Raw genomic sequence first — 19,127 nt, 5'->3', positions numbered from 1 at the left:
TTTTCTACAAAAATAAGTCGTGCATCGACGTCTAAAAATGCGGAAGTGGAGTTGTTCTTAAATCTGTATTAGCCATGTAGTTTAACCAGTGCATTTCCTTATATACTATTCAAAAAAAGAACCATTGCGGCCACCGGCACGGTTCTCCAGTACCAAATGGTTCCAGCTTTTATGGTTTATGAAACATTTCCAGTAATAGCTAGGGCAAGTTGGCACTTGTAAAGGGTATCGACTGGTTTTGACCTAGTTGGGCACTCGCTTTTCCCTATTAAAAGTGCTAAAGAAGTAATTGTGTATGTCAACATGGTTTAATGAAGATACTAAGGAAGCGATCCTTTACGAAGTGGCCCCCAACTCAAATACCAGCTGGATGTAGAACTTTCGAAAAGTACCCAGACACTAATTCATCGACTACGCCTTGGGACAGCTTATACGAAGCATTTTCCATATCGCATCAAACGGGCTTCATCCCCGGCTTGCTCCCGTGCCAACGACTCCATCTGTACTCCTCGAATGCCCCAGACGCGCTACGCGTAGACGGCAGCTATAGAATAACATCTACACTCAACTGATCCTAATCTATAGTTCTCTCTCGCTAAATTAGTGGGCCCTTGGCCATCGAAAACGATACAGCGTGAAGCATTGAAAGCACTCAAACATATCTTCGAAGGCACGGGCATCCTTACCGAGATGCCATTATTTGTATTTATGTGCGCATGTAGGTTGTGTGTGTCTTTTGATGACGTTCGGTTTTGACGCTCGTATATCTGTGCATGCATTATTTCATGTGTGTATATTCCTCATATGTTCACCTGCTCATCCCAAACTGTATCGTGGTCTCGTGTATGTGTTTGTAACTCTGCATACGTGTATACATATAGGTACTCAGTGTTATGCAACATGTCCTCGCCTTCTATTTGTATATGTTCGTGTGTGTGTATAAGGTTATACACTGTAGATTTTTATATACTGTATATTTTTGACCCTATGATGATGTTTCTTCTTATCATACAATATTTATTTTCTTATTATTGCAGTATCATAAGGAGACAACGAAAAATAACACCAAGGACAGCATAGAGTAAATTATCTGATTCCTAATTGTAATAAAGAAATTATAAATAAATGGAAATGAAGTGGACGAAAAAACTACTGGCTCCCCATCCCCATCCACTTTCTGGGGTATTTATTTTTATCTACTAGAACTAACCCTGGGAGTGTTAGCCAGTGCCACCACTCACGGCCTTGGCAGCAGATGTGGAACACGTCTTGCACATCTGCGGCCGCAGGCGTCGCGTCTACGTGAACATTTTGGGGTGAAGGCAACTGGTATATAAACCCATGCATGTCACCTGAAGGCATCAATGCTGCCGGATTCGAGACCCTCGCTTCTCGTTCAGTGTGTGTGCGTCCCGAATCGGCCGGGTGCATTCTTTGATTGTTTCCCATTGAGGCAGGCCCTTTCATGAGCGTCGCCCAGACAGCGACAGTGCCCGACACCGACGAGACGGGCAAACAAGCGCCCCAACTAGGCAGTGCGCATTTTTTGGGTGCTTCCCCCGATTCCACCCCCTTCATCAGCGGCCGCCTACATGGCGACGCGGCCCGACAGTGACAGTGACGTTCGGACAAAGAAGCTCACCTAGAAGTGACCGACCACAACCGCCACCCTTCGTTAGAAGCGGGGATTAGCAGTGAAAGCCTCGTATGACATGAGTTATAATGGAAGGGTTATACTGGAAGAGGATGGGAAAACGGCTCCGCGGTAGCTCAATGGTGAGAGCATCGCACGCATAATGCGAAGACGTGGGTGCGTTCCCCACCTGCGAACAGTTGTTTTTTCATCCGCTTTAATTTCTGTTAATGTATCATTTTCTTTAATTGGATTAGTGAGTACAAGTGATTTCCCCTTTGTTGTCCTTGGTGTCATTGTGTGTTGGCTTCTTATGATATGATTAATAAAAATCGGGCCCCTCGGTGCCCTTTCTTCTCGTTCATTACATAACGAGGGCTCGAATCCGGCAACATTGATGCCTTCGGGTAGCATATGTGGGTTTATTGACCAGTTGCCATCACCCTAAAAGATCACGTGCTCGTGACGCCTGCGGCAGAAAGGATGTTCCACAAGCGCCCCTAGGTTTGCGAGTGGTGGCGCTGGCTAACACTCCCAGGGTGAGTTCTAGATGAAAAAAAAAAAAAAACATAAATACCCCAGAAAGTGGATGGGAAAACGGCTCCGTGGTAGCTCAATGGCGAGAGCATCGCACGCGTAATGCGAAGACGTGAGTTCGTTCCCCACCTGCGAACAGTTCGTTTTCATCCGCTTTAATTTCTGTAATTTATCATTTTCTTTAATTGGATTAGTGAGTACAAGTGATTTCCTCTATGTTGTCCTTGGTGTCATTGTGCGTTGGCTTCTTATGATATGATTTTATATATATATATATATATATATGTGTGTGTGTGTGTGTGTGTGTATTTCAAAGAACAGGATAACGTACTAAAAAAGAATAAAAAAACAGTAACACGACTTTACTGATGTTTCGGCCGCACAATCAAATGACAAAATAGAAAAGTAGAGAAGAATGACAGCTATAAATGCAGGTGCACACCTTTTGCCATCGAAGAAACCAAAAGTAATAGGGATAATAGTAAATGTGAAATAATAAAGGGCCACGAAACTTGCAAGGTGTTAGCACACTAAACCGGTAAAAAGGAAAGTTTACCAGCACTTTCATTGATTCCCCAAGTAACCGCTTTAAATTATTGAGATAGGATTCTCCAAGATCTCTTTCGTGGTAGGAATGAAAACCAGATTGAAGGATGATTGCGGTGATTTTATCAAATGAGTGACCCGGAATGCGCACGTGTTTTAATAGCGGAGGATGAGGGAGAGTAGCAGCGTGGCACTTATGGTTGTTAAAACGATACCGGAACCGTGTTTCAGTTTGTCCAACGTACTGTAATTTGCAAACAGAACATTCAAGCAAATATGTACAGTTGTTAGTGCCACACGTAAAATTACCTTTAATTTTCATGTGGAAATCGGAGGCAGTGCTTTTGGCAATATATCATGTGCGCACAAACCTTGCAACGTGTTTTCTTGAAGCTAAACATTTCGACAGAATTGCTTGTCTGGTTGGGAAAATTGATTAAGACTTGGAGATTGACGCCAACCAAATAAGGAAATGTTATTCGGCGGAGGAATGTTATTAGCCCGATGTGTCGAAGCCAATTCGGCTCCTTCTTCAGGGGGTATTCTTCGCAGATGGTGGTGTGCCGCTTCTAAATGGTCCATCGTAAGAAAGGAGAGGAAGGGGGAGAGAGCGTAAGGTGGGCAGACACTTGACAGGGTACCTGTTCTTGACAGACGAAAGAGGTGGTAGGGGGGGGGGACGAGATGTTTTGGTGTTGGTGGCCTAGAGCGGGGGGTCCTTTCTTCCCTTCGTCGCGTCTGCAAGGCCATGAACATACAAAGAGCAAGGATGCCCTTCACGCGGTTTATATTACCTGCCGTATTCTGAATGTGCCATGACTCCAGTAGTAGCCTTTTTCGCCAGTTTGTCTCTGTTTGAAGGATTTGGGTTTCTTGGAAAGAAATCTTGTGGAATGTTCGGCGACGGCGCTGCGTATTCGGTTGAATGTTCTGACATAATTTTCATGTTGTCCGATTCTTTCTTTTAGATTTTTCGTTTCCCCGATATACGACGCCGGACGGTCGGCACAGCTGATTTTATACACGGCACCTTGAGCTTTTTGTTTTGGTGGACGGTCTTTTGGTTTAGGAAGGAGGATATTCAAAGTGTTCATCGGTTTGCGTGCGAACTTGAGGCCTTTTTTTTTAATATTCGGCTGAGAGCTTCGCTAGTACCTTTGACGTTTGGGATGGACACTCGTTTCTGTGGTTGAGGGGAAGTAAACGGTTGGAGGTCTGGTAATTTGTTTTTTGACATGAAAATGACATGAAACCCTTAGAAGAACCTCTTTAGATCTTACCCGTACTATTCACAATCATTATCAGCACGCTTTTAAGGACTCGCTAAATACGGAACGACAATTGTGCGCCAGTGGTGACTTCAGCACGCACGAAATCACTGAGTTAGAAGCATATAAATTTAAAAAAGATAAGTGAGATGCACGAACAAAATTGCAAAAAGTTGCTTCGTGATGGCGTGGACCGGTCGTTCTTTCCAAGGCAGGTAATAAAATACGAAAAAAAGTGCACAAAGTTGCTCCGTGATGGCGTGGACCGCTCGTTGTTTCCAAGGCAGGTAATAACGGCGGTCCCGATAAATTCTTTTCGCTCAAGAAGAAGCCTTCTCCTCAGTGGTCATCGAGTGTGATTCGAAAATCATCAGCTGCGCTACCGTCCGCACTTCTAGTTCCAACGTTGCAGAACAGGTTGCCATTGCTCTTGCATTGACGGACGGTGTACATGACACGATTTATTCATACTCCAAGACCCCTATCAGGGCCTTTCAGATGGGAATAGTGGCTCCCCAGGCCCTACGTATCGTCCAAAACGCTAAAGACCTCAAACATCACTCATTGGCCTGGTTCCCTGCGCACCTTGGAAACATTGAGGGTGCCTCGCTCAACCCCAACGAGGAGGCACACTCGGCTGCACAAGGTTTGACTGACCGTGCGCCAGGTAATGCGTCCTATCCCGGGCGACCCGAGCCTCTCTGCTCGTACAACGAGAGCTGCATAAACAATTTCCTATCAAGAAGACTCCTGCCTCTGCCACACTCCTCGCTGTGCAGGGCCCAGGCGGGCACGCTCAGACTTCTACTCACAAGCACTTACCCAAGCTCTGCGGCACTGCACACAATGTACCCCGAACGGTTCCCAAGCCTGGACTGCCCCCTCTGTGGTGGTAATGCGGACTTCGAGCATGTCCTGTGGGGCTGTGCCTCTGCCGGTCCCCCTTTCACCCAAAGCAAATGATGACGCTTATTAAGGCCCAGAATCAGACCTCTCAAATTCTGGAAGTCCAGAAGGCCCGCCGCAAGAGGGCCGTCAGGTTTGACCTGATGGTCGCCGAGTGGGCCTAGCCAGGTGCCATCGAGTTTACTCGCGTCTATTGTGGACCGAATAAAGTTCACTCACTGACTCCTAGGCCAGAGCACAGCGCGCCGCCTCTTTCTAACGTGGTTAACCTTTCCCATGTGAGCATAACTGGGGATGAACTTCGCATTTTATCACGGGGCCTAACCTTTTGTCCTGCGGTGAGAACTTGACTGGCTACCAACTGACCCAGGCAACACCACAGGATGGTAGGCAAATAAAGCTTCGTGTTTATAAAACAGCTTCACGTCTAGGAACGCAGTAACACCGGATGCTGAATTTCTTGTGTTGTCAATGTTGTAACTGCTGAGTGCAGCAGAGGACACCAGTGGGAGTCGAATTAACCAAATCGGTATACACTGGAGGTCAAACTAAATAAGTTTTCGCTCTAAAGAATGCACGTTTTTTTTTTCTTTTTTTTTTACCAGAATTTCCCTATGCATTTGAATTATGCAAAAAATACCTATGCTGAATTAACGGGAGTCTACTGTAATTGCAAAGTAGTGCCCGATAAAAGGTGCATCACTTTAGGAGCTAAAATGGCAGTAAGCAAACTGATCAAATTATATCGGCGACAGCTTGTATTGACATTGGAGCGAAGGCTACAGAGGCGGGGCCTCCGCACATTTGTGTTACTACGCAAGTAGTCCGGCAGCTTGCAGCCGATTTCAGTTCCAGTTTCGGTTTTCGCTAGCTCGCAGTGCTAGTGTGTTTAGCTCTGACCTTCCCATTTTGCAACATACGTTTTGCTAAACTTTGATGAGTGTGCATACATGCAGCTAATTACTGTGCTGTATATATACTGGTACACAGAAAATTTGCCGCTCTTCAGAAGGTTTTCCCAGCATTATTCAGCCTTTATAACAGTGAAGCTTAGGCTTCCGTGTAGTCACAAGAAGTCTTCGCGACCGAGCTTCGGGCACGGAATGCTCGGACACGCGGCTAAGCCTCTCGCGCGTAGGCGTCTCCGACTCGGCGATGAAGCACATCGCGCGCGGACTTCTCGGATCCTTGCCTAAGCATTTCGTGCGTTGGCGCCTCCGACTGCGCGACTAAGCAAATCAAGCGTCGACTCCTCGAGCCCGCGGCTACGCATATCGCGCGTCGGCACATCGCTCAACAAGTGTCGACTCCTCGGACCCGCGGCTACGCACTTCGCGCGTCGGCACCGCGAGCGTCGACTCCTCGAGGCCGCGGCTAGGCATTTCGCGCGTCGGCACCTCGGACTGCGCGATTGAGCTTACCGAGCGTTTGGACCCGCGACCAGGCATTTCGCGCATCGGCACCTCGGACTGCGCGACTAAGCTCGTCGAGCGTCTATTCCGCGGACCCGCGGCCAGGCATTTCGAACATCGGCACCTCGGATCGACTCGCGACTTAGCACATCGCGCGCCGACTCTGTTATCGTAATGCCACGATATCTAGTAATAATACCTATCATGCCACCCCTTCATAAAGAGAACCTCATCATGAGCTCTGTTCACTAGGCCACTTGGGCTGGCACAGACACCTGGCTGTAGAAGTGAGGCATGATACAAAAGTACAGGTTGGAAAGCACCTAGCAGCTGCATTGCTGCCTATCTATCAGTGGCTCTCCTAACCTCCATATATAGCCATTGTCAATGGAAGATGATTCAGAAGGCTGTTGAGAGCCTTAATTCAGTAACATGGTCGATTCTACCAAAAGAAAACAGTGCCTCACTGACTGCACTATAGGCTGCTATCAATGAGGCAGTCTGCAGATACAACGCTAGAACTACTTCCCATTTTGCAACATACGTTTTGCTAAACTTTGATGAGTGTGCATACATGCAGCTAATTACTGTGCTGTATATATACTGGTACACAGAAAATTTGCCGCTCTTCAGAAGGTTTTCCCAGCATTATTCAGCCTTTATAACAGTGAAGCTTAGGCTCCGTGTTAAGTCAACAAGAAGTGTGGCAGCCCAGGATATACGGGTACACGCCACACGTGATCGAATGCTAACGTTTACAGTATTAAGCCCTGGTACAGGCGAAATGGAAGGCCGGTTGCGGCACGATCCTGCCACGCGCGTCTTCTCTCGGTTTACGCCCACAAAGACTGTCAGCAATGATGGGCGCAGACTGCGCCTCAGTGTTCGAGAAGCTTCACAATTGTAGTAGATCATTTTGTGAAGATGACGCGCAAGACGCGAACAGTCAAGCTTATTTCAGAGTTTGCGCGACCACCAGTGATAAGGCTGGAAAGTTCGATGCGTGATGTATAAAAGACGGCGCGTCCCAACGATGATCAGCTTTTCCACGGCCGATGCTGTACTCGCCGCTATCAGTGCCAGTGTGTATTGCTGTAATCTGACTTTCCGTTTACCGGCCGACTGCTGCCTTCGTCAACGTCACGACCCCGTGACAATATAATAGCTATGCAAACTATGCAAGGTGACGAATGTCGCGAAGCACACACCGCAGATAAAATACGCAAGTACCATGACGCCGCTGAATTGGAAGATTTTAAGAGAGCCTACGATTAATTGAATAGAGACTGATACAGATTCTTTTATCGACCTTCGCTGGTCACGCACCTTCATGTAGTGCGATGGCCGTCGATGTTTTTTCCATCCTTGTGCATGCAGTGTGTAACAGGTATTGTCCATAATACCTGTGAGCAGCCCAATTAACTAAAATTGAACAATTATTTTTTGTCGACTGCAGTAAGTGGGTATGTTTGTATTGAAAACTTAGAGGAAGTCGTGTTTCTAAACAGTATCAGTCGGAAGAATTATTCTAGCGTGTTCGTGCTCGGAGATATCAGACTCCAAATTTCAATTGTCGTACTGCGCAGAGTTATCGAGTCGACGCGAGAGCGGCTTATGCTTTGCGTTGCTGTGGAAGGGAGGCATTTTGAACATTTTTAGGGCATTGACATCTTGATGGGTGAAGTGTTGTCATGAGATTTGTGCATGACAACACCAAACTTAAAGCGGCAGTATGAAATATTCGTTAGCATAGCTAAAAAGGTTGCTGCTGTTGATGGTGCAGTTGTTGCTTTTGATATCAATAAAACTTACAATACTTGGAAATCAGCAGTCACCTTATTTGCCTAGCCCAGGCAAGGACCATGCCCGGTCGTCTAGTCACCATTACGCACGCGCACTGCCCTCCGGCTTCTCCGCGCACGCCATTATCTCGGCATGGCAGCTGCCGCCATCTTTACAGGCCTCCCAGTGGTCGCGTGTTGCGACAGCGGTTACGCGTTCTTCCGATTTTTTTTTTTATTTCGCCAGCCGTGAGGGGAATGGGGACAGTTATCTTTGCCAATGTCTCCACCACGTTGTCAGACTAAACGCCGCACTCAACAGCCGTGTCACATCATGGAGGAGCTTTGCGCCGATCCTCACTGTCTTGCATGCGTAAGCATAGCGAACGACAATTAAAATTTGGAGTTGGATATCTCGGAGCATAGACATTCTAGAAGAATTCTTCCAAGTGAAACTGTGTAGAAACACGACTGCCTCTAACTTTTAAATACAAACATACACACTTACTGCAGTCAATAAAAAGTTAATTATTCAATTTTAGTTAATTCGGCAGCTGACAGCGATAATTATCATCTCACTTTGTGTCCCCCTGGCCACATAACTTATTTGCGCAGGTGGTATTCACGTGCCTTCCAGTGCCTAATTTTATAAAAACCATAAAGCTTAATTTTGAACACCCGGTATATCTATAGCCTGTATTGTATCTTAAAATAAAATTTCGGATGATCTGTCGCAGGTTCATTATAAATGCGTAAGCACGGGTCCATCTTTGGAGTTCTGTTGGGACACCTTGATTTCCTTAAGAAGATTTTTTGTGTTTGGCTGAGACACCTCCATTTGCTTCAGAGGAAACGCTGCGCTCCAACGCGGCAACCACTCCGATGGTTGTTTGCGATATGCGAATCACCGCGTATGAAGACTCAGGACGCCACCTACAAGAAGAACGATGTGGCGTAGTAGCCGAGAGCACGAGCCAGCGTCTTCATGTTTTGTTTCCCACGCGACGTCATCCTTTTACACAAGGCGCGCATCTTCTCCCGTTTCTCTAACCATGCAACGCCATCCTAGGCCCGCGCGCTGGCGTTGGCCGCCGACGTCACGCTTCCCCACTTCGCAGCCGCTGCTCGAGACTTCGCCCCGCTCCGCGAGAACGGCCACTCAGATAAACGGATCCGGCGGCTTTGAGCCTCTTATGCTTAATGTACGACAATAAAACTGCGAAGTTAAAATGAAAACCTTCTAGCGTACGAACGGCACTGTGCTCGTACTCGATATTGTCAATGTGTCACTGTGATCACAACGAGTGCTACAGTTAAAAAAAAAAGTTGCCTATGCGTAGTTCTTAGTTTAGCTGTTAGTTGTTATTATGTATATATGAACACTTCCTCGAGAGATCTCTTTCATTAAGCAGGTTGGTCACGGAACCGATGACAGCCAATGATGCAACCGATGACACCCCAATGGGGAACTAAGTTGATGAGGCGCGAAGACGCTCGCACGACCATCAGGACGCTTGGCAAAAGGGACGTCCCCTCGTTCATGCGACGCCACCGACGGGACGAGTAAGGCACGGCCGGCGCCAGGATGTCCAAGGTGTTCATGAGAACAAATAACTACAGCAACTTCGCGACACCACACCCCTAAGAAATACAACTAAGCTTGTAAGCGAGCTAGCTTTACTTCTACATGGCTGATACCACTGGTGCTCGCGAAAAATAATTTTGAAGAATGCTGGTGGCCATATTTTTTTGCGACAGAGCCATCCCCCTCTCAGCGAGGGGGCGATGCAGAAATCTGAGGGGGGGTCAGGACATCCGGACATCCCCCCTGGATCCGCGCCTGACATTGTGACGCGATGCTGCAACATCACCAGCGTAAAAGCTCTCGATTGGTCTAAGAGGGACATTAGGGACATCAGCTCCATCCGGCGCAACTGCTTGCAGTTTGTGGGGATGCTAGACTCTTGCACCCCCTTATGTTGTTTTCCCCGCATCGCTGTTGCATTTCCTGTAATCTGGCTTCCCCACGTAGCCATACCCTGCTAATGCAACCTAAAAGCGGGATTACACAGGCACAAAAGGAACTAAGTAGCCTCTTTCGCTTGGGGTCAGCATAGTGCGCAGTCGTTTCGCGCACGCGCGCCGCAAACTTCGCTGGACTGCCCTGCAAGAGGTTTCGGAGCAGTGCATCGTGCCCCAATAAGCATAGAGTCCTGATGACTGAAAGTTGCATGTTTTCAAACAAGGGCACTAATGTGATGTTCGGCACTGACATCGTGTCCATGTGTCTTCTAGAAAGGTAGATGGCGAGAAGAAGAAAGCGCCCATGGAGATGTTAGCAAAGGTGATGCAGGGTTCGTACAGGTTTCCAAGGCAAAAATTCAAGGATATTCCAGGATCTGTCACAGGTTTTGCAAGGACTCAAAGCGGCATCTAAAGTAGGGTTTTTTTACTCTAACATTCCCAAAAATGACTAGTTTTATTGCACTTACAATAAATAAATGTATATCACAATTATAAAAATGTCTAGCCTTGATAATTTATCAAAATCGCAACACAAAATGAACGCTTACAACTGCGGCTGAGATTTCTCCAGTATAGGCTGGGTAAAGTTTACCAAAAATATTAAAAACATTCAGCATAGGACGCGCTGCTGCGCAAGTTACGCAGTTGCTGAACGCAAGTTACAGTTTTCAGCTAAACATGCTGCGATTTCGCGTTATCAATTCGCCCCGCTCATCTTGAGGTACATGTGTCCAGGTTTTGGCCTAACTGGGAACCGGCGTGACAGAACGTATGAGCGCATGCGCTTTTCTCCACCGCGCATCAGGTAGGGCCGTATGGCCAGAGCTTGGCTTGATGCATAAAACGAAAGCGAACGTTGATACAGGCGCGCGTCTGCTATCATCCAAAATGTCATACCATTTTCGGGCCCTCCCTATCGGATGGTGTCAGCATATTTCAGCTGCACACCCAAACTGCCGTAGCACCTCCTGGTTCCCCATTGAGGGAGTAAGAACATCAGTTTTGAGGCAATCATGCAGCTCAGAGAAAAAAAACTGTTGCACAATCCTAAATATTTATTTTTTTCCAAAAAATACAAAACATCTTGTCCTGCAATGAAGCAACTACCAGGTGACTCTCACTGCAACGAATTATGACATGCCGGTAGATAAACTAATGAGTTCCTTGATCAACAATGTTAGCATGTCCTTCAGATTTACCTCTGTAACTACTTTGTGTACAGCGCTTCATCCTACAGTTAATCATAACACTGAGAGTACTTTACTATTCTGGGTGTATGTTGGTCACAATGAAATACCTATGGGGAAAGGGCACGTGAGTAATAAGAGATTGTGCAACTGCACTTGCAATAGCTGATAGGTGTCATTACCCACCAGTTACCACCATGGCAGCAACATACATAATGTGAAGCCAAGGAGTCCCAAGAAGGCTTCATCCTTAGGTTTGCCCATTCTGCGTAGTGTATCCTTCAAACAGCAGTCAAGGGAACAGCCACCAAAGTAAGTTGGCAGAAATGCGCCTTAGGATCTTGTTTCCTGTGCACTCGTAATAAAGACACGGACCAGTTGTCGTCCGAGGATTCTGTCTCCGTGTACCCAACGGCAGTAATCTTGCGGGGGCTGTGGCCAGTCTTCCATCTGCGACTTGCTTTTGAGAACTTGGGAAGATCACACTCAGTATCAGAGTCTTCAGAATTTACTTTCTCGTTGCCAGGTGATTGGGAATCTGCTGTCACATTGTCTTGAAAGGGCATGTCACAATGCTTGTACACTGTCAGTCTGGAGACGCTCAAGTTTAACGACTGGAACTCCCCTGCTCCGGACACCGAGGAGCACAGCCAGGCTGAAAAACAAATATATAGTTTCATTATTCTATGGCTTTCAGGAGATTTTTCTGGACTAGCTCGTACAAAAGACACTGGAATGAAAGCAGCAAAAGCAAGCTAGAAAAGGAACGGAGAAAGACTTGTTGGCTCCCTTCTCGGGCTCAGTTAAACACTAGGCACAATAGTGCAACAACACTTGTGCCTGTATTATTTCTTTCCTCAAGCATTTTCTGTAGGTGAACAGTGCAGCTGCTCTACTATAATTGCTTCGAATGTTCTCTTCCTCTAACAACAACTTATAAATGAAACACTTCATTGTTTGTAAACATCCTGCCATTTAGACCGAACTGTGCAATGAAAACGTGGATGGCCTGGATGGCATGGTTATTGCTAGCTGCTCAAGTTATGAGAATGAGACCTAGTGCCGAGAAGAGTCTTATGCCGAGACTATTCGCACACCGCTATCAATGCAGACAAAGTTAATCTTGTATGTAGTTTAAGATTACAGTGTAAATGAACACCAATAAAGTACATCAATGCAATGCAAAATTTTTTCCAAAGAACAGTCATTTAAGCGAAGTGTCCTTTTGTTCTGTGGGAAAATATTCACTTTCAAAAAGTATTGTGGCTGTTTCATATACGTTAGAGTCATTCTTATGAAATCGCCACATGCTAAGGCACCATGCACTTGGCAACAACACTACATTGTTGTGCTAGTATATTGAGGACGGTTACTTTCAAAGTACAATTCGTAGATGCTGCCAGCAGCGCTCCTACGCAGATAGATGCAGCCGGCGGAACGTTTTCTGCCAATCTGCGTCAACTTCGGAGGTGCGGCAGATAGGAAGAGCACTCGTAGTGACGTCACGCTGTTTAGAGCGCATACTTCTATTTTATCTTAACAGCAGATAGCTCTTACTATTGTAGTACCATGCAATTTGTTGTGACAGTGGTTATTTGTAAGCAATCTTCTGATGATATTGCTTTCAATGTCATTAAAACAAGTGTTGTTTTCACTGCATCTCGCAACTATCAATTCTTCTGACATGCAGGAGACTGATAATCCTGGAACATGCATAAGCAGCAACAACAATGAAAGCCACACACACACACACACACAGAGAGAGAGAGAGATAGTCTGCCTACTTCATTACACTACATTAGCTTATCAGTCACTGGATAAAAAAACAATGGTTACAAGTCATTGAAATTTTGTGCAGAGAGTGCCTTGTCGCTCTGTGCTTTAATGAAACTGCAGTCAGTTGAGGATATCTCATTATCCTTCACATGCTCTGAACAAAATTTGCTTTTTAATTCAGCACTGACCACAACAGTCAGGAAGATATCTTCCCACTGCCGCAAGGACTTTCCCATTTCATCATCATGAATGCGTGCAAAGTCCGCAGTAATTATGCATTTGTATGAGCGTGGACTAGTCGTCTCGTCATGCAAATAAAATGCCCATTATCAGAGATAAAATGTTCGTCAAGAAGCATGGCAGGGCAGCAACACCAAAATTAAGCAAAAGGACACTCAATAGTTCCTAGCTCACTCGCATGCAATTCCACTCATAAAGCATTCATATCCGTTTCAAACATTTATTTTTTAAAGCCGAGTATCTAACTTTAAAAATGCTCATGTATGATGGACAACCATTTATTTGCTAAAGGCACTGTCTGCGCAATGCACGAACTTGCATTTCCCTTTCATGATACTGCAGGGTAACCAAGGATTGCATAATGACGGAGGATATATATATATATTTTTTTTTTGCTGTACAATGCCACACTTTGCTTCATGTGCACAGTGAATAGTTAGTACAAGCCCATTCCGCTCTTGCGGTGACCGAGGCATACAGTTGCACTCTGAAAGTGTCGCATGGCATCTGAACCAGTATCTTTCACTTCGCAAACTATAGCCGCTGTAAACAGACTCTACTGACATTCGGAGTGTGCGGCTATAACCAACTGTCATGGCAGAGCAACCAAAGCAATGTTAACCAAGAGGGGAGATAAGAGGAAGGCATGCATGGAACAAAGACGTCACCCATGATGCCCAGAGATTGCGGTTGGTTGATTAGATTCTGTAGAGCGCAGTAGTAGGCCTCAGAAATGGCCATGAGCATATCAAGGCTTGAGAGACCATAGCATAGTTGCTGTCAAAAACCAGTCATGCATACTGGAAGTTTTTTCTGTTCCGCAAACCAATTCAACCTGGTGTAGACAGATTTTTTTTACGACCTTCATCATGCAAAATGTTACGGAGACAAGGTGATATGAGGCTTAACTGACAGCATCTTTTCTACATTACAGGTGCCACCCATGCCACTTGCACAGTTGTGGCAGGTCCCCTGTGTATCACATGTTGAAGAAGGCAAGGAGCTCCTGTTAGGCAGGTTCGTGGCCATCCGATTGCCGATTAGATCAAGGCCGAGCACAAAATGTTGTAAGCTTTTTAGCACAGATTCTAGCTACCAAAAGGTGAAAGAAGCATTGATGGGAAAATAAAAAAAAGTTCTGGTAGAGGGCTTGCGGCCTCTTTTGAACTGTGAGATGAGTAGACTGCAAAATGAGTAGATGAGTAGACTCACAAATAAGATGAGTAGACTCACAAGAGTCTTTCCCAGTTTTAAGGCAAGGGCTTGAAAAGAGCTGCATGTGGAGACTTCCCAGCAAGCATGCCAATAAGTGTCTACACAATTCTTATAAGCGTAAAACCACTGACACGCTTGCATAGAATGCTGCCCGCTGTTCTCTTATCGTTTGGGAATGCCTATGAATCAATGCAAGGGAATGCTCTCAATTTTAACGCTCTGGTAGATGTCATTTAGAGTGGAGGCGTCTGGCTATGATCATCTGGTGAAGCCTGAGGTGGTGTTCTAAACACGGCACCAGAGCTCATGCTTAGCTCAAAGTCATCTTCTCGGCTATGGTGATGGCTATTAAGCTACAATGGCACTATTTCAATTAAACCTAACGTTCAGTGATAGATCACCTCCTTTCCTCTATTGCATACATTCCGCTCTTCTGCAGGTGGCACAAAGTTCGGTAACCTTAAGCCTGGTACAGAGTAACAGTCTCGCAATTTCAGTGATTTGGCAGCCGCTTTCTTGCTGGGCAGCATGTCTGCAAAGGAATCGCGAGTGTACTCTTCCAAGACTTGTTTTTTGTATCCCACCATGTGACAGAGTAACACCTTTGTTTACTCTTCTATTGTCCAGCGACGTTTGTGAATACTATAAGAAAGTGGGGGCCGCCCATTCGATATGGAGCTGCCATCAACGAAACTGAAATCTACTGAATGTATGACAAGGTCAATGGCCCTGCTATAACATGGGTGCCTGAAGAAGGTTGGTTTTCTGTCATTTGCCACACACAGGTTCTCTGCATCCATGGTATAAACAAGCTGCTTTCCCCGAGCTTCGACAATCTTGCCACCTCACATTGAATGGCGAGAACTAAACATTGCCACAACAGACCCGAGAATAGGGGCAGTGACTGCAGAAATTAAAGAAGCTAATGTACATTGACATCACATTAGGCCTCCTTCTGCTTGGTCGCACTTGCACACTGACCACTGCCACAGCAGGGGCAGCAAAGATACTGAACCGGCAGAAGAATGTGGAATTTTATGCCAAATGGAAAGCACTAGGAAAAAATGAAATCCTCGGGTTTTTTTAACCAATGTAACCTGGGATAGAATGATTGTTCTGCAGACCGGCCTCGGAAAGGGTGGGGATGGGCACAGGGGTGCAGCACAGGCAAACTTGACAGGCAAAGAGGAAGGCCGGCATACTTCTACAGAAAAAAAGGTGTGCCAACCAACGATTTCACATTTAAAATATTTTTGATCCAGCTACATGGCTTTTCTTACTAAGGTATATCTACAATGATCAAGCACACAGTGAAGTGGTGTACATTTTGCACATCAAAAAGCTTTCAAAAGCCATGTGCAGGGTTCAGCATTTTCGGTTTAGAGAGAGAAAAAAGACCTGAAAAGATATGCCAAATTTATTTCCTTTTTTTGCAATTATTTTTAACAGGGAAACAGTTCGTGAAAGCAAATTTCCCAGCAAGCATTGATCGACACACAGCTGCAAGTACATGTACTTCGACCCAGCAGCCCAAGCAATCAATCTTTTTTTCTTTCTTATTAGGGTCCATTTTGCCTAATACCGAGACTGAAATGAGAAGCGGGAATCAAGAGTGAGTAGAGGTACACAAGAAGATGGGGGAGCCCTTGCTGTCATCACGCTGCAGCCACTGTAGCAGATAACTGGGCACGCTCACTAATGGTAACGCAGAGTTGTATGTACCTTGTTTCTTTTTTCTGTACTAGTCGCTGGAGCTTGGTATATCCGCACAAAATTGCAAATAAAGTTTCATTTTATTCGTACTCAAATATCAAACGCATTCTCTTAAAGCTTGACCATGCTTGAAAGAAGCCTATTCTTTATCAAAGCTTTTGAAAGGTTCCTCACGATAAGGTAACACTAAAGCTTAGAAAAATTGGACTTTCTTAATTACTGTTTTGAATTGCAGTATACCTAATTGCAAGCAATTTGTGGATGCAGGCGAGCAATGCTCGGACTGTCTTCTAGTCACATCTGGTGTTCCATATAGAATCTTCCAAGCTCTTCGCTATGTTTATTAGATGCGAAATGCTTGCCAAAGGGATTATTGAACACTCTTCCAGTCCGTGGGCTTCCCCTGTTGTGCTCGTCAAAAAGAAAGACAACATCTGGCGATTCTGCGTGGACTATCGTCATCTAAACCAGATCACCAAGAAAGATGTATACCCGCTTCCACGGATCGACGATGCTCTGGACTGTCTTCACGGTGCCACTTATTTTTCATCAATAGACCTTCGCTCCGGATATTGGCAAATTGCCGTGGATGAAATGGACCGTGAGAAGACCGCATTCGTTACACCTGATGGCCTCTATCAGTTTAGGGTAATGCCTTTCGGCTTGTGCAATGCCCCGGCGACCTTTGAACGTATGATGGACATGCTCTTGCGTGGATTGAAATGGTCCATCTGCTTGTGTTACTTGGATGACGTCATCGTATTCTCTCCAACTTTTGCGGCCCATCTTGAACGACTTTCATCTGTGCTTTCCGTTTTTCGCGCCGCTGGCCTGCAGCTCAACTCGTCCAAGTGCCACTTCGATCACCGCCAAATAACCATGCTCGGACATCTCGTCGATTCGTCAGGCGTTCGCCCCGATCCCGCTAAAGTTCGTGCAGTGCAGAATTTCCCTGTACCGACCTCTGCCGAAGATGTTCGCAGCTTTATCGGTCTTTGTTCTTACTTCCGTCGGTTTGTGCAAAATTTCGCGCATGTTGCTCGTCCCCTGACTGACCTCCTCAAGAAAGATGTTCCTTTCTGCTGGGGCTCTGAACAAGCGACTTCTTTCTCGCGCCTCATCACGCTACTCACCACACCACCTGTTCTCGCCCATTTTGACGCTTCTGCTCCGACAGAAATTCGCACTGACGCCAGTGGATACGGCGTCGGTGCAATTTTAGCCCAACGCCAATGTGGGCACAACCGCGTTATCGCCTACGCCAGCCGCCTCCTCTCCCCGTCTGAGCGCAATTATTCGATTACTGAGCGGGAATGTCTTGCCCTCGTTTGGGCTGTGGGCAAGTTCCGACCTTACATATATGGTCGACCATTTACGGTTATAACCGATCACCACGCCCTTTGTTGGCTTTCTTCCCTCAAGGATCCCACCGGACGCCTCGGTCGCTGGGCCCTACGCCTTCAGGAATACACATACACTGTAGTCTACAAGTCGGGTCGTTTACATCAGGACGCCGACTGCCTGTCTCGTCACCCCGTCGATGCACCGAACGATTTAGTGGATGCCACACCGATCTGCGTCCTCTCGCTTTCCGCCTTGAAAGACATAGGGGCTGAACAGCGACGCGATGAATCGTTACGGCAGCTTATCGAACGCCTGCTCTCTGACCCGTCTGACCCATCCCTTCACATGTTCGTACTACAAAATGACACCCTGTATCGCCGCAACATGCACCCAGACGGGCCCGAGCTGCTAATCGTCATTCCGTCTCATCTTCAGCAGACTGTACTCCAGCAACTGCACGACGTTCCCACTGCTGGACACCTTGGCGTCTCTCGGACCTATGACCGAATTCGGCGACGATTTTTCTGGCCCCGTCTCAACCGCTCCGTCCGTCGCTATGTCGCCGCGTGCGAGTCGTGTCAACGCCGAAAACGACCTGCTGTACATCCCGCTGGTCTGCTGCAGCCTCTGGATATACCGACCGACCCTTTTTTTCGCGTTGGCGTTGATCTTCTCGGACCATTCCCTATATCAAACGACGGAAATAAGTGGATTGCCGTCGCTACGGACTATACCACCCGCTATGCCATTACAAGAGCCCTTCCCACCAGTTGCGCTACAGACGTCGCTGACTTCTTGCTTCACGACGTTATCTTACACCACGGCGCACCTCGTCAACTTCTCACCGATCGCGGGCGATACTTTCTTGCCAAAGTCATCGACGACTTACTTCGATCCTGTGCTACTAAACACAAGCTTACTACAGCCTACCATCCTCAAACTAACGGTCTTACTGAACGCCTGAACCGGACAATAACTGACATGCTCGCGATGTATGTTTCCTCCGATCATCGCGACTGGGACACTGCTTTACCATTTGTCACGTTTGCGTACAATTCCTCGCGCCACGACACGGCTGGTTATTCGCCCTTTTACCTTCTATATGGCCGTGAACCGACCTTGCCTTTCGAGACTCTTCTTTCGACCACACTCGACTCGTCGACGGAGTACGCTCGTGATGTTATAACCACAGCGACCCAGGCACGCCAGATTGCCCGTCTTCGTCTCTCTGCTTCCCAAACACGTCAGAAGTGCCGTTACGATCAGTGCCACCGCGATGTCGAATACGAACCAGGTGATCTTGTGCTAGTTTGGTCTCCATCTCGACGTGTCGGTCTTTCGGAGAAACTCCTTTCGCGATACTACGGCCCTTATCGCATCCTCCGCCAGGTGACGCCTGTCACATATGAAGTGTCTCCTCTGGATGCTACCGTGCCTTCACCTCTATCTGACGTCGTCCACGTCAGCCGCCTCAAACCGTTCTTTTCTGGAACCAGTGAGTCGCACCAGTAAGGTGCTTCTTCTGACGGGGGTAATGTCACAGT

At 46.7% G+C, this 19,127-nt stretch overlaps 2 protein-coding genes across 3 annotated transcripts in view; both read right to left on the bottom strand.

Annotated features, from left to right (window-relative positions):
* Nucleotides 1-19,127, bottom strand: part of LOC125942285 (uncharacterized) — a 342,786-nt gene that overhangs the window by 10,908 nt on the left and 312,751 nt on the right. The gene's annotated exons all lie outside the window — the stretch shown is intronic.
* LOC119437342 (uncharacterized) overlaps nt 11,154-19,127 on the bottom strand; it is a 528,585-nt gene continuing 520,611 nt past the window's right edge. For both annotated transcript variants that reach the window (XM_049660446.1, XM_049660448.1), the window contains one exon: nt 11,154-11,950. In XM_049660446.1, the coding sequence (XP_049516403.1) occupies nt 11,863-11,950 (88 nt within the window). In that variant the 3' untranslated portion in view covers nt 11,154-11,862. The remainder of the gene's footprint in view (nt 11,951-19,127) is intronic.

Source organism: Dermacentor silvarum, chromosome 1, assembly GCF_013339745.2.
Source record: "Dermacentor silvarum isolate Dsil-2018 chromosome 1, BIME_Dsil_1.4, whole genome shotgun sequence".
NCBI classification, from domain to species: domain Eukaryota; kingdom Metazoa; phylum Arthropoda; class Arachnida; order Ixodida; family Ixodidae; genus Dermacentor; species Dermacentor silvarum.
The sequence above is the reverse complement of the archived record's forward strand: the minus strand, read 5'-3'. Positions and strand labels throughout refer to the sequence as shown.